The 24,715-nt window shown below is 35.5% G+C and overlaps 1 protein-coding gene across 1 annotated transcript in view; it reads right to left on the reverse strand.

Moving 5' to 3' along the window:
- The window catches only part of KCNH7 (potassium voltage-gated channel subfamily H member 7), a gene marked incomplete at its 5' end in the record, with an annotated part of 242,614 nt that overhangs the window by 34,321 nt on the left and 183,578 nt on the right, over nucleotides 1-24,715 (reverse strand). Inside the window, 3 exons of the mRNA XM_080620270.1 lie at nucleotides 7,647-7,846; nucleotides 8,569-8,968; nucleotides 17,813-18,238. Of these exons, the coding sequence (XP_080476396.1) occupies nucleotides 7,647-7,846; nucleotides 8,569-8,968; nucleotides 17,813-18,238 (1,026 nt within the window). The remainder of the gene's footprint in view (nucleotides 1-7,646; nucleotides 7,847-8,568; nucleotides 8,969-17,812; nucleotides 18,239-24,715) is intronic.

A 24,715-nucleotide genomic window follows, 5' to 3' on the forward strand; every position in this document is an offset into this window, starting at 1 on the left:
TTTCATTTATTTTCATTTGTTGTGAGATTTTTGAGTATTTAAAGACATTAAATCCCATTCTAATGTGATAAGAAAAAATTAAAATGCACTTTTTTAAACAACTAAAAGTCAGCATAATCTTGAAACTATATGAATACAGCACTAGACAATGCAAAAATTAAAAAAAAATCACTATAAGGTTTTGAAAATTATAAAGCTAGAATTGCTCTTCTAATAACATTGTTATCAATAAGAAATACAATATTAATAAATCATTTGAATACAGGTTGGGTTTCAGTTGTTCTGTTCTTTCCTAACATGTTTCTATTGTTACACTCAGTATCTCCTTAACAGGGATTCCACCTGGCCCTGGTGAGAAAAATCTTGGATTATCATGGTTAGATTCATCCTTAGAATCAGAACTCATGCATAATTCAAGAGACAGAGGTCTACTAAAATAGACAGGTTACAAAATATAAAATCAGTTTCACCCTCATCCCCCCCCCCCAAAAAAAAAAAAACAAAAAAAACCCCAACACCCCAAACCAAAAGAAAAACAAAAGAAAAGGAAACCCAGTTATGATTCTCTGACCATAAACTCCAGTTGTTTCTCACTGGTAGTTATCAAGTCCAAGTTCAGTTGTCTCTTCTTGTCTGGAATAAAACTTATTCCCTGTCAAATAACGTTGGTTTATCTACTTTGCATGAGAGAGGAGGAAAGTCCCATTCAGAGAGCAGAAAAACATTTTACATGGAATAAGTGATTGAAGTTTAGTGAGGATAGTAGGGGCATAATTCACATTGCCCTGAGGAATGTGGTCTTTCATAAGTGAAGAGAGAGTCCAGCTTCATTAACTTCTCTTTTTCAAGATGACAAGGTTTCACTCATGTATCAGACACCTTTGTGACAAGTCATTGGAGACCTCTATGTATCTTAACCTGAGACAACTATCAAATGTTTGGGGCAATGATCACTTTGTTTTGTTTGGGTAAATTATAATATTCATGACAATTGTTATATTCTTTTATCCTCTGTTCTGGAACAGGTATTGACATCTGTCCCACAGAAGATATTTAGAAAGTATCCGAGCCAAAGCAAATCAGGGTATTAGCCACAATGAAAATACCATGTCCTGTACCAACAAAATCACAGAATGGTTGAAGTTGGAAGGGATTTCTGGAGGTCATCTTATCCTTATAACTCCTGCTCTAGCAGGGTTACCTAAAGCTGGTATACCAGGACGATGTCCAGATGGCCTTTGAAAATCTCTAAGGGCAGAGACTCCACACCACCTCTGGGCAACCTGTGCCAGTGCTGTTGTCCCCACAGTAAAAAAGTATTTCCTGATGTTTGGACGGAACCTCCTGTTTAAGTTTGTGCCCATTGCCTCTGGTCCTGTCACCAAGTACCACTGAACAAAAACCTGTCTCCATTTTCTTTACACCCTCCCTTCAGGTATTTGGTTGTGTTGATGTGAGCCTTCATTTATTCAAGCTGAAGAGTTCCGTCTCCCTCAGTCTTTCCTAATAGGAGAGATGCTCCAATCCCTGCAGTCTGGCAGTCAAAGATATCTTTTAATTCTGCACATAATGTAGTCATATATTTTCTCTGTTGAAATATAGTGGGCCAAACATTAAAAGCCAAGACATTGTTGAAGAGACACAAGAGGGCTCTTGTGTATTGTGGGTCTGTTTGGGGTGTGTTGAAACTCATTTTGACTAAGATTTTCTTGTCCTAAATCAGTAAGACTTACTGATATATGAGTAGCAAGTATCCAGCATATAGACGAAAGACAGACTCTCAAATTAATCTGACAATTTAAAGTGGTATAAACTGAAAAAGAAGTTCTAGTCCTTCCCTACCTTATCTGCTTGTTCCTGCCTTGTTTTGGTCTCCCTTCATGAAATGATTTGAGAAATTGTTCCATGCAAAAACTAACCCTGCAAAAATATAGTGAGCAGCTGAAGGTACAAAGAGGCAGGAATAAATATACTTTCTCTCATAGGCACATACCTGAACTCTATTTGGATCTCATCTGCATAATATAGATCTCAGGATATGTTGAAATTTGCATCACTAAACGCTGAATAAAGTTCTCGAACAATTTGAGCATAATTTTTAAACCAATTACTGAGAGCAAACACCATGGATCATTCACTTTAGTGGGATATATATTAAAAATTAACATTTATTTGGTCTAGTTCTGTAAGGGCGAGTGAAATTAATTTATAGCAATTCATGTATTTAGTCAAATAACTCATGTCTTTAACTTCCATCTTTCTACCTACTAATTTTTGCAATAATCTGAGATAAGCTGCACAAATTGCACCATATAGATTTTTGAATTAGGATCTCTGTCCCCCAGTAGGTGCTCCCTCTGATGGAAAAAATAATGAAAGATTTAGTTCTGTTACAAAAAATTGTCTCTCAGATTTTCATAACATCTTCACCTGGACTAAAAGTTTCTCTAATTCAACATAGTTCCATTTCTAGAAAGAATTTAGAATTTACTATTTCTATGGTAGTTAGTTACAGAAATGAACTACCACTATAAGCAGAAGGCTAAAACGTTTCCAAGGGCTTTCACCATTTTGCAAAGAATGAACAGAGTCACAAGTGGTAATAATTCTGCTGCAGCAGCTCTTGGGTTTCACACAGAATGAGTTATTTCTGATGATTCCTCTTCTTCATACCGGAAAATGTTGCAGATTTTTGTTTATTTATTGTTTTATTTTTCAGAATATGAAGGAGGTCTTTTACCACAGCTGAGAGAGAAGCAGTGTGTGATGATGAGCTAATTCACCTTTTAATGACATTTGAAGCCTGACAACCTTATCGAGAATTAGGATCTCTTGCTTTCAGTCATTGCCATGACACTGATTTTTGTGACATTTTTATGTTGAAATTACTGGAGCTGCAGTGGATCATTCTTCATCTATAACCTCATTACAGTTTCTGAGTAATACAATTTCTTTTACATCTGAAAGGTGATCTTTGAGGTATGATACATTGCTGGGTGAGGAGGACAGAAAATTATTTCAGTTTCTTTGACTGTTGAGTCTGTCATCAACAGAAAAGTTCAATGTCTGTAGAAGGTGACCAGATCCACACCTTTCCAAAAATTTAATGATAGTTGGAAAATTGTTAATTTGCTCTTGGTTTTGAGATGTTAGACCAGAAAATACAGTGCAGTGAGTAACTGGTAATGGTAATCAGTTTGCAGAGAGATTGACATTGTTGAAATTTGTTTTTTTTTGTTTTTTTTTTGTTTTTTTTTCCTGAGGTCTTTTCTGTAAATTGATTAAATGTAGGCATTCATGTTTTATAAGTGGTCTTGTAATAGAAAATGAAAGAATGACTTTACCACTAACCATATCTGAGGTACTTCCTGATAGTCTTATGTATCTTAGGATTTCCACTATGACATATAAACAAATAACAGTACCACTTTCCACCACTATTTCATATTCCTTCTCTTTAACCAATTGCTACTGCTTTTGTTCCAAACACTTCTAATTTGGATTACCCTTCCGGTGGTATAAGGAACTTTGTCTTGCTATTTCTTCTTGAAATTTTAACGTAGTTTCCTAATTCTCTGGTTCAAAGCTATTACTAGTGATAGTTCTATTGGTAGAACTGTTTTCATCATAAGAAGTGGTCACAGTGGGAGGAAAAACAAGAATAACAAATGTAGTGGTGGCATCAGTGACCAGTGGCCAGTTTCTCACAAAAGAAGCCTTACCAAAGAAACAGTGAACCTGCCCTTTATTTGATACAGTAGCATTGCTGGCTCTGAAGCTTCAAGACAGGTGTGTGCTCTGCTGTACTTGCATGATCACAGTGACTAAGTGTATGGTCATGTACACTCGGATGGTCACATACACTTTGCTTGGATGCTTGCAGGAGAAGGTTCCATAAATTTATACATAAAAATTCTGTATTGCTCTTTCCTTGCATGGCACCAGGTAAAACCCAAAATAAAAAGGCATCTGTCCTACATCCAAAATTTTATTACATGTACATTTGGCTAAACACTTTCCAAAGCTTGTCCCACTTATTTATGATTTCCTTCTTTGAACTCTTTTTAAAGGTAAAATAAACCAGTAAAGCTATCCAGATGCATAGAAGATCCATGGAAAAAGAGGGGAGGATTGTAAAAAATACATGCATAACTTAAAAAATGACCTCAAACACTGAAAGATGTAATCTTTTTAGGGTAAGCATCACAGGCATGCTATTATCAGTGCTGGACTGATAACGTGGGAATGAATGGGGGAAAGAAGGCAGAGAGAGTTTAGGAAAAACAGAACAGGATAGTTTAAAAATAAAAGTAATGTCTTTGAATTTTTGGGACTGGTGACATCCTTCACAAAACAATATACACTGTAAATATTTTTTTTTAATTTAACTTTGCCAGTGTGTACCACAGGGATATTATTTAAATAATGCTTATTCTATAGACTCAAGATTTTTATCCAGATTAAAATAAATCCCAAATCCTGTTTATCCAGTCCATGCGTAATTATATGGAACTGTTTTTATCAAAATGCTTTCTGCAATGAAACATGATCAAAGAGATGTAGAAATGAAGCAGAGTGGAACAAATGAAAAAATAAACAATGTTCTACGCATATTTCACCTGCAGATCTTTAAAGCTAATTTGAAGTTCAGCCATTTCAAACAAGCATAAAGTATTATCTTCTGTTTTTCAATAGAAAGTATAGGACTTTAGTGCAGTATAATTCCTGAGGTTAAAAGGGGGTTTTGGGGTTTTTTTTGGTAGGTTTTTTTGTTTGTTTGCTTGTGGTTTTTTTTTTGTTGTTGTTGTTTTTTGAGGTGGTTGGTGTGGTTATTGGTTTTTTTTGGTTGGTTTTGTTTATTTTTTTCCACTTATCCTGAATTCTTAGATTACTAATGATAATTAAAAGCATCTTTTGAAATGTATTCTCTAATATCATATATATATGAGTATGTGTATGTTATACATTGCATGTACATATATACATAAAATGTAAATTATTTGTGCATTTCATATTTCAAAGGAGAAAGAGGACTGAGTTTCTGATTTTTATTTGGTTTTCGGTCATGAAATGAAAAAGAAAGACACTGTATCAAATTCTGCCTTCAGATATCTCAGAAAACTCCCAGTAAATATTGATAGGAGTCAAACACATTTGTCTGAGGATAGTGTTATCCCCTTGGTGTGTAAATGCAAATATTTCATGCAAAATTAAGTTAACACCACATGCAAGTCCATTTCATGTGCACATGGCTTATAGCCAAGAAAACTTCATTGCTGCTTGTGCTAACATGCATATATGCTTTGAAGTAAAAGCATTCAGGCAAAGGAAAATGCAGAATGATCAGCATGGCAACTTTGTCAGAGTGGCATTCCTACAGAGCGACTATCTAATGCAAACCAATATGCACATGACCTTTTTTGGGCAGAAAAGCATGATTTGAGTTGTGGGGTAAAACAGTGATTAATAAATGTGGTTAGATTAGCATTTCTTAATGCCTAATTCTTAGTGACCATTTTGCCCCACATCTGATTCTACTTGGATTATTTCTCTTTGCTATCTACCCCTTCATCATGCAAAAAGTTACAGTTAAAATTAGAAAGCATTGAACAAGCTCTAAACCCGACAGATAACATGGATATTCTCCACACTTTATACTGGAATTAAATTCGATATAAATACCTCCTGCTCTTACCAGTGGGTGGTGTTATTCCATGTATTTAGGTATGAAGCAGACAGGAAAGAGATAAATCTTTCATAAGTACAACATATATCACATAATTCTTATATTATCCTTGCATTAATGTAATATATTCAACTCACTTTTAAAGAAAATTGACTGCCATAAAATTTGAGGGATAGAATTGTGAAAAGAATAAGAAATAAAATATAACAAAACAAGATACTAAACTTGATTTTTTTCACATTTTATTTAAAACAAAGCCTCTGTACTTCCTCACAATCAAATTGCAGAATGTGGGCTGTTTAATCCATTTAGTTAGTATTTCACATTTATTACAAGTCCAAGACTACTTGCAGTACACCAATTTCTGCATTACACAAAATTTAACCTGACAACATCATGTTTTAGTTACTAGTTCATATGAAACATGTTCTTAGTACATCCATTAGTGGTAATGAATTAGTTATGGTGTAAATGATTTTGTAATATCTTCAGAAATAATTCTGTGAGCTACTTTAAGCTTAGGCTGCACCCACCTGCAGCTTAAGGGCCTGATCCTGCAAAGTGCTGAGTACCCCACAATCCCATTGCCATCACAGAGAATTAGGGCCATTCTGTGCCACACAGGATGAAGCTACTGATGCTGCCTTCCACTGCAGTAATCCTCAGCAGAGGTTTGTGCAAGTATCTTTGTCTTGCACTGGGTGTAATATCCCTCTGGAGGGGACACTCATGGAAGTGGGATGTGAAGCCCAATATATTTAATTTCCTGTCTTAGTTTTAAGATCTGCTTTACTTAATGGTAACCATTAACAGTCAGGCTGACAGTGATTCAGCTTTATAAAAGCTTCTAATCAAGACCATTGTTTCTGCTCACTGCATGAAAGTGTACCACTCTGACAGTCATTCACAAACATATGTATAGATACCACATGGAAGCTGTCTGAATTTATGTCAAAATTTCTGAGGCTGATTTCTAGTTAAATTATTACAAATATGTATAGATTTTCTTGTTCTTGCCAGCTTTATGGAGAGCTCTGCAAAGTCTCTATAACTCAGAATAGCTCTGGAAAGCATCCCTCTAGAGACACAGATTCACAGATCCTTAAGATGTACAATGCTTTCAGTGTCTTCAAACCGATGTCAACTTTTCATAAAAAATGTTGCTGTCGTCAGAAAATCATCCAGAAATAGACATGTTTATTTTTGCTCATTAGCAGATTGTTATTCTTTTTCAGCTGGCCACATAATGTATTTTTATATAAGAAGTGTTTACAGGTTTTTTTATCAAGAACAGAAAATATGAGGGTTGTTCCTTGCCACTTCCTAGAAATGAGATTCTGTGGATTGCTAAATGGTTAGCAGTACTGTGTTGACTTTAAGTGCAGAATTATGTGGTTATGAATGCAAGCAAACTACTGTCCAGGCTATCATATGGTTAGACTATTTCACTCTGAAAAGAACAGCTAATACACACGCTTGCTCCTCTCTTCCACCCCTCCCCAATATACTTGTTCTGAGTTACACAATCGTATTTTGAAAAAGATCTGCACAGGATATATACAAGAGTAACTCTGTAGATACCAACAAAGGTACTCTTGTTAGATACTGGAAGTGGAAAATCAGGCCAAAGAACAAGCAAAATTCTGGAACAGCTATGTCTGAAATATGAAACCTATAATGCTTTTTTCTTGTCTTAAGTTTATAATAGTCAGATGCAGTTCTCAAGCTGTCCTACACACAGTGAGAGTTCAGATTTCTGATACAGTTTGTAATAAACTAAACAGTTAAATGTCTGGATGCCAAACTTGTAATGGCTTGATTTTCAATAATTGCTAATATCCACCTTTTTAATGCTTGCACTTTTACAGCTCATAAATAATGAAGATTTACAATATCTTTCTAAATTCTGATGCATTTTTCTATTCCTCATTATCTGTGCCTGAAAAACAGAACAACATACCATGTTCATGTCAATGCCATTGGTGTATGTCCATGCATGCTGGAAGTATTCCTCAAGTCGCTGCCTCAGTGGGTTGGGGATTTGATGAAAGCGTATAAACTCCTTTACTCGCAGCATCTGCATGTGATACCGTGCAGTTCCCGAGTAGAGTCTTTGGATTATTGCAGATACATTTCCAAAAATGCTAGCATACATTAGTGCTGGATTAAATAAAAACAAAAGTTACTTAAGTCTTACATTTAGTTTTGCAGATGATGCAACCATTCTATTAATGTACTTTGTATGTAAAACAGCTTAGATGAGACTATTAACATTTTCAGAGATGTGGAATTGATTTACCTGAAGTTTTCTATTGATTCAATTGTATTAGCACTAACTCATCAGATGAAGCTTAAATATTAAATCATAATCAATCAGGTTGGTAATATTTCTCTTTGGAGATTTGTAGTCATAAATTTAATGTTGTAAATTAGGTTAATATAATTTTATGGACTTTGGTAGAACTAAGAACTAGGAACTAAGATTAAGTACAAGTTAAGAACAAAAAGCAGGGTTAAGAAGCTAAACATACATATATAGGATCAGAGCTTAAATTGACAAATAAAATATAATTTGATTATCCAAAAAAACTGTTGGGCTATACTTTGCTAAATCCACTCAAAACTTTGCTTCCTACCCTCTATAGGATTTGCTTACAGACAGATACACAACACAAAACTTCTGACAGTTTGGGTAACAGATTTTGAGTAGTCAAGCAACTTGACTACTTCCTGACACTGCATGAGTCACAACATATTTTGCATATAGCATGGCTTTCCCTGGAAATTTGGCCTTCTGGCTGCATTTTTATAATCTTATTAGACTGTTAAGTCATTTGCTCAAAGACTGAGAAAAAAAAAATTAATAAAATAAGACTACTTACAGCCAATCAACATGACACAGATGGAAAAGATTTTCTCTGAGTTGGTGTTTGGAGACACATTTCCAAATCCTACACTTGTCAGACTGCTGAAGGTAAAATAAAGTGCTGTAACATATTTGTCCTTGATGGATGGTCCAGAGCTTGCATCACTCTTATTGTAATGTTTTCCTAATTGTTCTCCTAAAGAATCCAACCAGCCAATCTTGTGAGCCAGGTAAGGTCTTTCTACATTTCCAATGGCATACCAAATGCAAGCAAGCCAGTGTGCAATTAATGCAAATATGCACATAAGGAGCATCAGAACTGCAGCACCATATTCTGAATATCTGTCCAATTTCCTTGCTACCCTCACCAAACGCAGTAGTCTAGCTGTCTTCAGAAGACCTATTAAAGTTGTTGTCTGTAAAAATAAAATAGAAATTGATTTTATCTGTTAGGAAACTACCTGTAGCAAATTAGTAGTCATCATGAATAAACTATTTTGGGGAATCAACAAAACCAGTAGATTAACCCATTTAAATGTAGTCTTCATTTAATTTTCTTTAAACTATCAATTTTAGTATAAAAACAGTGAAGAAAATAAGAAACACACATTTTAAATTAAGATATATTAAAGCGGTCATTATCTGCTCAATACTCTTTCATTTTTAATATTATGCTTCATCTGGACTCTTCGATCCACTCTAATGGACTTGAATGATTCATTGAATTAATGATGTTTTGGCATGATGAAGTCTGTTATTGGAAATACTCATAATCATATGACTGGCCTGGTAGGTAAAAAGTACTTATGATGTTTCAGCAAAGCTGTGTGAAGTGGTAAATGCTCCATCCCTGACAGTGTTCAAGGCCAGGTTGGACAGAGCCTTGGGTGACATGGTCTAGTGTGAGGCATCCCTGCCCATGGCAGGGGGGTTAGAACTAAATGATCTTGAAGTCCTTTCCAACCTAAACCATTTTATGATTCTTTGATTCTATGATTCTATGCCTATATTTGATCCTAACTTACAGACTCCTTGCGATACTCTGGCACAAATGTCATAAAAGAGAATCAATATGGCAGAAATGTCTCAAAAAGTATCTTATTCTGCAAATATTCTTCCTGTTTGTAATGGTCAAAACACTCTATAAGGTAAAAGAAGATGAACCACTGTGAACTGAAAATCATGGAAAAAGTTACTGTTGCCAGACCTCAGATTAATTTGCTTTTAGCATCTTTCATCCTGGAGCTTGCAGGTATAGTCGTAGAAGCCAATGATAAAAATATTATACCATTAAAAAACTATGGGTCAATTAAAAACCAGGAATGTATTCCAAGATTTTTTGTGCAGACCATACTATGACTCATTGCAGCCTCTCTGAGGCTCTGATCTTTTTGAAGTTTTTCATGTAAATTTACAATTTTCATGCAGTGATTTGTAATTGTGAATTCCTTGTAAAAGAGATAGACAGCACTGTAAATACTAACTACCTGATTTCAGAAAGAAATCAGCCACCTTTTCATCTCCATTAAATCTGAACATATGTTAAAGCATTCAGTAAATGTCAAGACCGAATAAGTTTTCAATATATTTTTTTCTTCCTTTTTTTAACATGCATGTATACTATATAACACAACTGGAAAAATTTTCAAGCCTTACAAACCACTCTGATGGTAGTATGTGTCATGTTAAATCTTTCTTGAAGTGACTATTAGACTAGTTTTTATGTTTTATTAGATCCTTACTTTTACCATGTTTCTGAGCTATATCCAAAAGCCTTTGGAACAAAAAAAGAGGTTTTCCTGTTTTCATTTGTCAGTGAACAGCTCAATATATTGTTCATATTTTCTGAGTAAATGAGCAGGAAGTTAACATAGGGTAACACTGGGTAACACTCCTTGGTTCAACTTAATGACACAGAAAGTAATTTTAGTGTGAATTTCTCATTGCCACATAAAGGCGGCTGTTTCATTGATTGTGACCTCCACAGTGTGAAAGCCCATATTCTTCAAAACTCTATGCCTAGGCTGAGCTTCAGCATGTGAATATTGCCATTAGGTATGGGTTTTTCTTTTTGTAAGCTAGATCAGGCTTAAATATTTATGATCCCTTAAGGAAGAAAGCAATTGTAAGAAAATCTAGCATTTTTTGTAAGTGGGGTGTTGGAATCATTCTATCACAGATGTAGTCATTTCTCTACAGCATGCAAGTGGCAACATATTCTTACAGTTCCCCTTAAATAGATCAGAAGGTAGACCGTGAATCCAAAATATATCAACACTGTTCCACCCCATTCTTAAGATAAGACTTGCTAATATTATGCATCCTCACCATGCTTAGATACTGTATCAACTTGAGCTCTGGAGTATGCGGGAGGTATATAATACAAGCAAACTCCATTTCTCCTTGGTGAAATCAGTATGACTGAGACTAGATATGCTTTAAAGCATCAAGAAACTCATCCTGAGTTTGAATTTTCTTTAACACAGTGAGGAAGCTTTGACACTAAAATACAGCAGAGGCAGACACCTTTCACAAGACCAGGTTGCTCAAAGTCGCATCCAACCTGGCCTTGAACGCTTCCAGGGATGAGGCATCCACAGCCTCTCTGGGCTGTGAGGCTATTCAGTGCCTCATCACCCTTGTAGTAAAGAATTTCTTCCCAATATCTACTCTGAAACTACCCTTTCATTTTAAAGCCATTCCCACTTGTCATATCACTACATGCCCTTGTAAAAAGTCCCACTCCAGCTTTCTTGTATGCCCCCTTTAAGATCGTCTTCAATAGGCACATGTCCTTATACTGGGGACCTTAGAGCTGAACACAGTACTCTGGGTGGGGTCTCATGAGAGCAGAGTAGAGGAGGAGAATCACCTCCCATGACCTGCTGGTCACACTTCTTTTGGTGTATCCCAGGATACGGTTGGCTTTCTGATTGGCAAGCACACATTTTGAGCTACTTGTCAGCCAGCACCCCAGAGTCCTTCTCAGGACTGCTCTCAATCCATTCTGTCAAATGCCTTGCACAAATCCAGGTAGATAATGTCAGTTACTCTTCCTTTATCTACCGGTGCTGTAATCCTGTCACAGAAGGTCACCAAACTTGTTGGTCATGATTTGCCCTTACTGAAGCCATGTTGGCTGTCACCAGTCAACTCCGATATTCCATGTGACTTAGCATAGCTTCCAGGAGGATGTGCTCTATGATCTTGCCAGGCACCACGGTGAGACTAACAGGCCTGTAGTTCCCTCAGTCTTCCTTTTTTCCCTTTCTAAAAATAAGTGTTATATTTCCCCCTTTTCCAGTTAGAGGGAATTTCACTGGACTTCCACGACTTCTCAAATGTGATGGCTTAATCACTTCATCCACCAATTCCCTCAGAACCTGCAAATGCATCTCATAGGGTTCCATGGATGTGTGCACCTTCAGGTTCCTTAGATGTTCTCAAACCTGATCATTTCCTACTGTGGGCAGTTCTTCATTCTCTCAGTCCCTGTCCTTGCTTTCTGTGGCTTGTGCAGTATGGCTGGAGCTCTTGCCAGGGAAGACTGAGCTTTCTGCATGTCCCAGGTAACCAGGTCACCCATTTCTTTCCAGAGGGGCCCTGCATTTTCCCTAAGTCTTCTTTTTCTCTCTGATGTATGGATAGAAGCTTTTTTTGTTGCCTTTGATGTCCCATGGCATATTTAGTTCTATCAGGGCTTTAGATTTCTTAACCTGATCCCTGGCTGCTTGGGCAATTTCTCTGTATACTTCCCAGGCCACCTGTTCTTGCTTCCTAAACCCTCTGTACGCTTCCTTTTTGTGTTTGAGTTTGTCTAGTTGCTTTTTGTTTGTTCAATACCTTCTGATTTTTTTTCTAGCTATAGTACAGGAGGGAGCCCTGGATTAAGAAGTGTATTGGGGTTTTTTTTTAGGCCCCTTTAGTTTAACTAGCAGGTCTCAACTGATCCATGCCAGTCTGTTGTTTTCCTGATTTCTTACACCTGGGGATTGAAAGCTCTTGTGCTCTATGAGAATAATCCTTAAAGATCTGCCAGCTCTGTTCTGCTGTCTTGTCCCTGGTCTCTGAGGGTAGTTTCCCAGGGAGTCGTAATCACTCCTTAAAGAACTGGAACTTTGCTTTCCTAAAATTCAAGGCCTTGACTTTATTCTTTGCCTGACCCATATCAGTCAGTACTGCAAGCTGAGGGATAGAACCACATCGTTAGTTGTTTTAGAATAATTATTCAATTCTACTAATTAGAAGCTTGAGAAAGGTTAAAGTTTGTCAATTATTTTCTCTTCCATGGAAACAAATGACTTTCTAAAATGGGAGTTCATGGATACTACATTTTCTAAGTATATATATGTGCAAATATATATACTTACATACATTTTACAAAATCGTTATATATTACAAGGAGGTATTCTTAATCACCTATTATCTGATTAGACTTCTTTCTTAATAGTGAGATTAGTTTATACCCTCAATTCCTCTAGCCCTGATGCTGAAATGACCACAGCGGCCTATTTTGATGGACAGCAATTGATTGCATCATGATTTCGAGGATAAGGGCATCAGTCTATCTGATTGCGGAGTGTGATTCAGAAGTTACTATTGTATCAGACTGGGAGAGGGAGCTGGTATCACCTAATTAATTATCTGCATAAATATTATTCTGCCTGAGCAAAAAGCCATTTATGACTCATGACATGCTCACTGAAGGCCAAACCCTTAGGTTTACTTTAGATTTTTTGAAAAAAAATTCTTTCTTCATGATATCCATTTTTGTTAATGTATAAATGTATAGTGTCATCTTGGTTTTGTCTCTTTTTTAAACCAAATAACCCCCTGATCTGTATGTGTAGCTCAAACTGTCTCTTCCAATGCATTAATGTGTATTTGCTCACACAGTATTTCATCTCCTGTTTCTCGGTATTGTAAGGTCCTCGGTTTCTCAATAATTTCCTATTGCCTATATTTTATGTTAAAACCATCATCAACCATCTACATTTTTTACAGCTTGTAAATAAACCTATTAAATGTGAGCACTACAGCACAGTTAACTCTTTTTTCTCTCTTGGAAAAGTCTCTAATACATGCCAGAATTTGGCCTTTTGGTCTATGCTCCATTACCTAAATAGCCTCTTCTGAGCACTGTGTCATTGTTGAAGATCTTTATGATGTATGGATCACGATATCAAAAATGTTAGTACAAGTAGCAATTTAACAAAAATATTACAACTAACCCAAACTTCTTATTTACAGCAGAGTACTGGTACTTCAACTGCTATTGATAAAGGACTTCCAAATGGTCTACAAATAACTGCCTGCTCAAGCTGTGCTGGTGTTCCTCTTTGCTTCATCTTGAAAAACAATTGAGCGAAGAAAAAGTTGATACTAAATGCTTTTCTGATATTAGCCAGCCACCTAAATAATTTCCGGAGACTCTACCCTAACGCTGTATCATCCAGTGAATTGCTAAACTGAGCACAGGAAACTATATTAATCTCTTCCTGAGATGTTTCCTGAGCTTGATTTTCAAATATATTTTAATTTTGAAGCGGGTAGTGTACTGATTCTATCAGTGAAGATGCAGTCAGGACTATAAGGTTCAATCTCCAATTCTAGAAATGAGGGGCTCTTTTTAGTTTGCTTTTTTAGATGCACTGTGTAATGGAGTGAAGATATCAGAACTAAGAGGAGTACTTTGATTTATACGTCTTCATTTTAGCCAAATCCCATCTATTTTCTTGATTTATTCGTACGAATAGAAGACACATTCACTTTTAAATTTTGTTATTGTGCTGGATATATACATCATGATGCATTTCTTTTTATTTTCTAAGGCATCACTTTTCTTGTTGATAGGCTTTTTAGCTCTGTAAAATAGCTCTGATCGCTATTATTTGTAAAAACAGAAAAAGGAATATGCTTTTCAGCATATTTCAGCACAATGTTCTCTCTGGCCTTAATTTAATAAATCTTTAAATATGAATTTTTTCTTGCTGAAGCTATTACCATCACTTATTTGTATGTTGTATTGCAGTAGGTTCTAGATGAAAGGTAAGAAACACTGGTTATCTATATATCCATCTGATTTTTCCCTTCAATGTACCTGTCTTTGAAATGAAAAGCTGATCAATGATAAAAAGCTTTTTAATAAAAAGCACATTATTTTAAATGCATATATCTAAAAATATCTAGTAAACTTCAGCAGCATTCCACTTGTACATGCATCTCATCTAAGTGTGTGCTTAAAGGATCTGAGCCACTGCAACTGTTAGTTGTTTAAAACCTAACCTAAGCTCCTCAGCTGAGCAGAATGATTAGAAATAAACTACAAAAAGAGCAGAAAGTAAAAAGTCTATCCGAAGTATCAGGGATGCCACTTAAAGTTTACAAGGCACGCACGAAAAAAGAGAATGGTTTACTACCAGCCATGATAATTTTGTGTTGAGTCTATTTAAACTTAAATTAAAAAAAAAAAGTAAAATTATATTAATTGCTTATTTTAGAAACTGGAAAATTAAACGTCTTACTCTGTTATTTTCCTTTGGCTGATAAAGTATGGCTGAAATAGAAGCATTCAGATAGGGCTGCATGTGGTATTTGGATTATTATCTCCTTCCCTTTCCAGCCTCAGTTTGGTATCAAGGTGTTTTAAAGCTGGTTGAGCACTCATGCAGCTCTCTTTGGAGCTTATGTTGTTTAATAAAAAGACTATTCAGTACAATTGTTCATAGGGGATCTTATTTGAAGAATCTCCAGATAACAAAAAAGACCTATTTCATAAAGAAGATAACCTTATGACTGAAAAAATTCTATTAAATGAAAAATGCTCCATTGTAATAGTTTTATGTTTGCTTCTTCTTGCTAAATTATCAAAAAGGTATCATAAGGGAAATATTATAGTTAGTAATGTGGGAAACAAAACTGTAGTAAGTAGCAGCTTAGAAAAAGTGATTGACATATTCAACACCCTGAATGAGGGGGAGAAGTCATGATGATATGGTGAACTGGTCATAATCTGTATAGTTTTATTGCTGCTTTGGTAAACAAACTAGTTTTTCCAGATAGTGAAACTGTTCAATTGCTAGGTTTAGAGGGAATAAAGAATTAATTTATTTGCACCTTCAATACTGAAAAAGTAATTTCATGGTCCAATAATTGCTGTTACAAGTTTCACGTTTCTGTATTTGTGCACTCACCTACCAGAATGTACTTGTTTACTACTAATCTGTAATATTATCTTATGTTAAAGTTATCCCTTTAACAGCACTTTAACACCTGGCACTTTACTCTTAACATCTGTAACAAAGGGAGATGTGAAAGAATGATGTTCAGGGTCAAATCAAAAGAGCATTCCTTCAATGAACTTTGGAATTGGCCCCTGTTGTAATTCTTGATGTTTCACACTTCCAATTACTCAATGTAATTTTTGGCAGTGATGAGTGCTCAGTGATCAGAAAGGGATGCAGACCACACCTGAGGAGGAATGATGTAGTCCAAGTTAGAAGCAGTGTAATTGTCAAAATGTTTGTCTTTCATGTGTCTGTGGTATCAAAATCACAGAAAAAAATCTGCAGAAAGACTGAGACCTACTACAGATAATGAATGCAAAGGTGATCAAATTTCCCTTGAATCTCTAAGCTTTTTAGTCACCTTCTGAATAGAAAAGTTCTCTTTTAGAGATTTAGAGACTATTAACGTTTCCTCTGTCTTTCATGTTACTGTTTCTCTTCTTATTGCATTTCCTTAACAAAATTTATTTCTACTGCTTTTTATTACCTACATGTTTCTCCAGATTCCTCATTTACATTGTGAGTTCATTAGGAATGTTACTATTGATTTCTATGACTGCCAAATTAGACCACATTATTATAATGATTCTTCAGAAGTACAGGAGACGAAAACATTCTCATTATATAAAATTTAAGAAAACGGTTTTAAGAAAAGCATGACTGATGTTCATCCTAATTCTGAAATTTTTAAGGCTAAATATGCTCACAAGACTTTCAAGACGCATGTAGGTATGTGCCAGTTGTTTTATACTGACCTACAAAGCATACTTAGTGAAGTCTAAATGTAATCTATAATGTAGCTAGAGTATGCTCAGAATTCAGATCAGGCTTTTGGGGTGGACATAAAAATATTTGCTGTCACAGCAAATGACTCCAATAAAAATTAATTAATATTAAAATGAAAACATTTTTATATTCTCCGTATTGTGACACAGGGGCTTATGATAAGATCAGTAAATTTTCATTCTAAATCCACAACTGCTGATTAATTTGTAGTTTTTCACCTTCCTCTTCTCATTTAATGAGATGCACATAAGGTCAACTGAACTGTCTGTTTCTCTTATGTCAATATGTGCAAAACATTATTTTTAAGAAATTGATTTGTGTCCTTCAAAAAGTGAATGGTTCATATTTTGCTTGGTTTGCTGCTCTTTTTTTTTTTTTTTTTTTAACTGCTGTATTGTATGCATCACAAACCCCCCCAATTCTCTACTTGTCAGTTCACTTTTCATCAAAAAAATATAACTTTAGTCCTTCTTAAATTAAATAAAATTCTTTGGAAGGAGGCAGAACTGGGTGAGGCATCCAGAATATACTGTATGCTTTATATATCTTTGGGCAAGTTTTAGATGCATATTTTGAGCACTTTTTTAACCTGTCATACAGAAAGGGTGAGGACATCTGTCATGTCTGGCAAGGTTAACCCCATATAATCTTTTTTCTTTCTTTTGGTAGTCCAAATTCTTGATAAAATAGATAACAGACAAATCTTTTTGTTAACAAGTATAGTTTACACTACAACTCCTCTGTTTCACACTGAGTAAGCGTCTGATCTAAAGATTTTGAACAGAGAAAAATTATTTTAATGCCTTAATACCAACAAAACACTTATATGCATTATGCACAGTTTTTAAAAAGGAAGCAGCAAACACAAGAAGCAGCTCTTAAATAAAAGCATTTGAACAAATCTTTCATAAATGATATATTTATTTCATTATTTGTAAAGGCAGTGTCAAATGCTGTGTAACTGGAAAATACTAGCTGAATAATTCAACTTGTTCTCCTGCCATTGAAAGCTAATATTCTACATTATTCTATTAAGGAAGGTTTAATTTTAGTTTAACTTTAAAAGATGCGGCAGAACTACTAAACAGCTATTAACTGGCAAGCAAAAGGTATGTTAGGATATACAGATTATAGTAGTAAAGCAAAAATTTAAGATAGATTTAAGATTTCTTATTCACTTAAGCTTACCTCTTCAGAGCCAGAGCCAAAAATCAGCAGGTCAAAAGGTATTGCAGCAACCATGTCAATTAGGAACCAGCCTTTGAAGTAGTGAATTGCTATTTTTGCTGGGTCACTTACCACTTCTTCATTCTGGTTTACATATGTTGTTCTGAAGTTTATCAGAATGTCAATGATAAACATTATATCCACAATTAAGTCTACAACATTCAGTGGGCTGCAAGAATATCCACACTCTCTCCTCTTCCTTTCCTCACTATCATTCAGAAGGAAGGCAGCAGAGTAAGGAGTGAATATGGCAGTGTATATTACCAGCAACAGAATGAGCCAGTCCCAGACGGCTTTGAAAGGACTATAGTGCAATATAGTAAACTTATTGATGCGAGGTGTCTGGAGTTTATATTCTGGTAGAACATCAGCCCCTAAGGATAGAACCTAGAATGAGAAACATATTATGTCAACAATCAGACAGTGTTTCTATTTCTACTTTCTGTAAACTTAGCAAATACAGAACAAACTTTAAACATACTATATTGTTGGTTTGTGGATTAAGCTTCAATTACTTTGTGTTTTGGCAAACTAAACTTCTGTGAAATTCATGATCTCTGCCAGGTTCAATAAATTCGTTGACAATTTTACACAGTAGGTTGATTCTTGTTCCCTACAAATAAGTGGCATGTCTGGTCCATAAAATCTGCATAATTAAGCATGTCATCAAATTCGTTTATCCACCACATGGCCAGCCTATTCATGGCCAGTGAATGACTTTTCTTGCAGTGAAGTAGTGGTTTTTCCCCAAAAGGAATCTATTATCATAGGCTTAAATTCATTACAAGTCTACTCTCATTAGAAGATGTTCAGCCAGGCAGAAATGAAAAAGTGAAAAAAAGCTCCGTGAATGTCCTTGCCAGCCATCTCCACTTTGAGTTTTAAACTTTTACACACAGATAAATTTCACTGAGGCTATAGTTCTAATACAGCTAAAGTGTAACAAAGTAGTCTTGCACAGAAATATTGCCTTTTGCTTCACTTCTACTTCTGTCAGTGCCTAAAGCTTGTTATCATTCCTTTAAAAGTATGGGTTTGTTATCTGTTGGCATTATCTAAGTTGGATTTCAATTTTATTTGGAAGGGATTATGTTTGTAAGCACTGCTTGATTTGCTGGCTCTAGAAACTGACATGTTTGCTTTATTGTTAAGAACAAGTATAGTGTGGGCACCAGATAAACCAAATTTCTTTTGGCTGCTCTTCCAGTTTAATTGAACTCTGACAGGAAGGAACAAAACCTTTAAGGATAAGAAGGTAAATTAAGTTTGCATCCTTATTCAATGCTTGGTGTAGTTATAGAGACTGTCAGGACTGATGTTAATTACAGTCTTCTGTGCTGCAAGTGCTCTCCAAATCCTATGGGACTCAGATTGCCACTTCATTTTATACAGACCAATGAACATCACATGGTGACTACCTTCAGTTACTAGCCATTTGGGCAAGTGATATATGCAAGAAATCTTATACCCATTTTCCACTGTTACTTCTGTTGACTCCTTATCTCCCTGCTAATTAAAAGCAAAGTAATTACAAAGAATTATTATACTGAAATGAAATGATGACTGGAAGGACAAATACGTTGTCAGCAACATTGCCCTCTTATTTGCTTTTTGTTTAGCAGTAAATAGTTTGGGATTTGAGATTTCAGCTTGCTCAAGATTGAGGAATTTCATACTCCTCATAGTCTTATAAGATTATAAGGTTCAGCACACTCTTTTCTGTTTACTTTCCAAAAGCAAGTGTTGTATAAACCTTAGATCCTATCTTTAGTAATCTAAATGGCACTTCTTTTTCAGTGAAGTTCTACTCTGAAAATGTTGTGAGAACACCAGGGTTAATAACCACTCTTCTCTTTTGAACTGTGAAGAAGAGAACTATTAAGCCATCCAAAAGATTATATGGTACCTTCAAGCAGCCATTAAGCACCATGCTGAGGTGATGACAGAGGCTGTTCATCTATTTTTTTATATTGTAACTAGGACTTGCACTTAACTAATGGTGCTAGCTATTTTTCTACGCATTAAACACACTAGCTGACAGCAAGCTGAAGCATAGGCATTGCTTAGTCTTTTAAGCAGTCTTAATACTTTTAGATCCCCACCTGCTGAGTTCACAAGAATGTTTTCCTAATATTTGAGAGCATTGTGAGTATATATGGCAAGGGAACTGCTATTTATAAAATTTATATGAGTATTCTCTTTCAGGATTTTCAGACAATGAAGGAAATTGATTAGACAACAAGAACAATAAAGCTTACTTCATATTTCTTGCATTTTCTTGAAAACTGCAGCCAGTATACTTCACTTCAGAGCAACACAATGTAAATTAGACTGAAATATGGCTCCTATTCTCATTTTAGTTACATTTATTCTTAGGTTGGTTTAGGCTGAGCTAGGTGAAACTTGAAGAGCAAAACAAACCAAAGCAACAAAACAAATCAATGGGGCAAAAAGTGAGAACAGCAGTATAAAAGTTGTAGGAGCAGAAATGGATCTAACTTTTCCATGTTATCTTTTTAGACACACACAAAAGCAGAGGCTGACTGATGGCTGTGAGTTTCATATTTATAATGCAATATAGAACTTTACATTTTGCATTGCCTGCTCCCATGCAGTGAGAAGTGAAAACAAACACTCATTATGTAACTATTTTTATTTGCTGGATCAAGAGAAAGAAGATGAGACTTTGTTTCTTGAATGAAAATCACAGTTGCACGTCCATAAAAAAGAGAAAACACATTATTGGGTTTCATGTTGACAGTTTCAATGAATACTGATTGAATATGGGATATCAGTGTTCATGGAATCTATACTTTTGCTTTGTGTAATGTACTTGCAAGGCTTGGGTACTGATGTTGGATACTCTTGGCCATCATGGCTAGATGGAAGACTTCAGTGTACTTAGTGATCTAGTCAAAAGACCTTTACTATTGCCACTTGCTTAAAATAAATGTTGACAGATTCACTGCTAGTGACATTTTATTAACTTATTTCTTCTGGACAGTGAAATTTTCCTTATAGTTTGGATTGTAAGACACACGATGACTAAAGTATTGCAGTATTAAAAAGCCTCTGAACCTTGGGACATGATATGATAAGAAAGCCAAACTTCCTTGCATTTTACTAAAGAGAAGACTATAATGAGAAAAAGACCATACTAGCTCCAATGGGTTTTCTCTTAAAAAAAGTTGATTGGTATTCCACCTTCATGAAATACTATCTCACACTGGTTTTGCTGGTGAAAGCGGGAAAGTATTTATAACTGGTGTGTTTTACAAGCAGTAATAGGTGATAAGATTCATTCTATTTATAGTGAGAAAAATCTAGAGTTAAAGAAACTGCTTGAGTTTTGCCTTTGAGTAAAGAACCTTGATCTAAAATTCAACTTTTCCTGTGCGTTCCTGTTTATCCCAATCACTGTTAAACCATTACTGCTGCAAGTTAGAAGACTTTTCATTCTAACCCTTTTTTTTCAGAAAATCTTGCTTTAGGTGCTTCACACGGAGAGGGCTGGTGAACATCTTTTGCTCTTTCTAGGTTCATGTGTGCACTTTCTAAGATCACAAGTGCAAGGTAGCATTTATTATAGAAGGGCTGCAACCAGATACATAGAAAAATATGGGGTGAGATCAAAGTAAATGTGACAGATTCTCACAGTTTTAGGCAGATTTATCTTAGTTTATCTCTTAGTTTCTCAAAGATATTTCTTCCCTGTACAATTTCTTTTGTAAAACAGAATATGTAGGCAAAATGCTAGGCAAGATATTGGGTGATCTGGTCTCTGCCACTGAGTTTCTTAGTGATCTTAGGCAAGGTGACATTTAACCTCTCCAAACTCTGTCAAGTAGAAAGGATAATGTTGTCGTGGTTTAAGCTCAGGCCGTATATTAGAACCACACAGTCTACTTCCCCCCCACCTTTCTTCCCTCCACTCCTGGAGGGATGGGGAGGAGAATTGAAAGAATGCAACTCCCATGGGTTGAGATAACTAAGGTATAACACAAACCACTACTGCTACCACCAATAATAATAATGATAAAGGAAATAACAAGGGAAGAGAATACAACACCTCACACCCGCCGACCAATATCAATACTTCGCCCCCCATCCAGCAGAGTTCCAGCCCTTCTGGGTGACTCTCAGTTCTACATCCTGGGCATGATGTGCTGTGGTATGGAATACCTCTTTGGCTAGTTTGGGTCAGGTGTCCTGTGCCTGCTTCCTCCCTGCTTCTCCTCCTCCCTGACGGAGCATGAGACTCATAAAGTCCTTGGTCAGGGTAAACATTCTGACCAGCAACTGAAAACATTGGCTTTATCAGTATTATTCCCAGGCCGAAAGTCAAAACCACAGCGCTGCACCAGCTACTAAGAAGGAGAAAAAGTGACTGCTGCTGCTGAACCCAGGACAAATGTTTACCTACTAAACTGAAAGCATCTTCCAAAGAATAATGAATGGAAAGCATCCATAGGAGCCATTACACAACAGTTACCATAAATTATCAACATTCTTACTCCTCTAAACTTCGTTGATTATTTTTATTTCTAAGATTAATTCACACAAGTGTTTGTTCTCTTCTCATTTAATTTTGAATTTTTAACCTAATGGGGACATTGGGTTTATTTTATTTCCAGTTTGTTTTTATTTCCTGCATGAAAACACTTTGTTTTTGTTATCTATTATGCAAACTGTACAGTTTCGAGAGACTCTGAGAGACCCATATTGCTATGTATCACTTGTATATTCATAAGTTCTGTTCTGAGGCATTTTGAATTTAAATTTGTTAAGGAATGCAAATGCATACAGTAAAAACCAAAGAACTAGAAATAAAGAAACATAATAGTGCATTAATAAATCATAAATGAAATAAATTATAAGCCATCTGTTATGAATACCACCACGAACTGCTAAAGAAATACTTCTGTCAAACCACTGCAAGGATTTACATGATGGTTTCCTAGCTATTAGTATTTCCTAGCACTGTATGAGAGCCAAGTGTGGGGTTAGGGTTATTATATGATGTATCATGGCTCTTGAAGCAACTGTAGAGCTATGCAAAGCACATGAACATGGAGAACAACCAAGAAAGCATGCCTGATGCTTTCAAGATGTACTGAAATTATTCTGTGAGGATATTGTGACTGCATGGACTACATGCTATAAGCAAGTTATTCAGAAAGCATTGGAGCTTTTGCACTTTCAGTGGGTATTCACAATACTTTTGTCCTGTATATTTCAAAACAGACAGCAGATACATGGTTAATGTAAGCTCACACAAATGATATGTAGCATTTTTACCATGTAGGTAAGACCCTTTATCAGTGACAGAGCTAATGCACGTTTGGAAAATTTGAAGAAAGAGCAAAGTTTAGAGGTGACAAAATGAGAGGTATACGGAGTGGAGGGAAACCCAGTGGTTGTAAGGTAGATGGATACTGAGTATATTTATGCAAAGGGTAGATGTGAAAGTTTGATTGGTGCAACACTTAATAAATTAGCTTTTCAGAAAGGTACTTTCCTATGTCTCATGACAAAGTGTGTTTCATATGAACTATATAAATGATGTAGTTATAATCAGTACTAAATACTGTTTTCTCACTATTGCTTTAGCCACAGATGAATTAAAGGAAAGCTTGCATTAAAAATGTTAGCTCTTGCTTAGCAGCTTTCATGTTAAGAGAATTTTGTAAATATATAATAAAACTCAAACTATAAATATAGTTCCAAATTACTTGGGGACTTTAAAATAAACATTTATCTCAACCACAAAACATCTTGCATAAAACTATGTAAGATGCTACCAGTGCACTCATTGGAATACCATGTTAAAAAGATTTATATCTAGGAAGTACTGTATGACATGAAAAAAAAATTATTTTGCCAATATCTTGCTGGGCTCAGTCCAACGCTAGGTGCACAGCCCTGACAGATGACTGGATGATCACTCCTCTGTCAGGGAAACTGTAGCAAATCAAGCAACATGTCAGCTTCTTGTATGTCAAGAGACTTGAATAACTTTATTTTGAGTAGTTATTGAAGGAACTTTAAAATTTCTCATTTTACAAAGTGTATTCAGCAGATAAGATATGAAATTTACATGATAATGTAAACAAGATGATAATGGAATCAGGATAGTTCTAATAGAGGCATTATTGTGGCTCGTCAAAAATAAGAGAAGGAATTCAGAAGAACTTTCGACTTTTCAGATCTTCTAATCCAAATGCACCTCAAAGTTGAATCAGAAAGCCAAAATTATCCATACTTGCTATCTGAATATAACAGTGGAAGGTGACTACATTAATGAAATGCAAAGCATGTTCTATTTTCTCAATGAACATAGGCAAGAGGTGATATGAGAACACTCATACCCTTCTCATTTTTATAGGAAATTTCCATAGATTATTATTCTAAGTTAATGTCAATTACCTTTAAGTAATTTCCTCCAAAAAATTAACAGCTATTTGGACTTTTTTATTTTTTTTTTTTTTACCCATCAGTATTTTTAACTCTGTACAAGTTTATTGTGATTGACTAAAAAAATCAAGGTAGCATCTCCTAAATTCGAGTAAAGCTAAATTGCTATTCCCATTGTTCTCTGATGCAGTTCATAGTGCAGAATGAACACTGCCAATATTATCCAAACCCCCTTAAACCTTGAGTAAAATATCTTCCTTTTAACAGGAAGTTTTTAACTCATTTCCAGATCTTTATTAGTAAGGCCAATAACAGTACTGAACACGAAAACTTGGAAATAAAAAAAAAAAACAACACAAAACCCCAAGAAACACGAAGGAGACACAGAAGCTAAATTCATATTTCTCTAATAATTACCCCTATTTATAATGATCATAGACCTTACATCTG

The sequence above is a fragment of the Psittacula echo genome (genome assembly GCF_963264785.1).
Source record: "Psittacula echo genome assembly, chromosome: 6".
NCBI lineage: Eukaryota > Metazoa > Chordata > Aves > Psittaciformes > Psittacidae > Psittacula > Psittacula echo.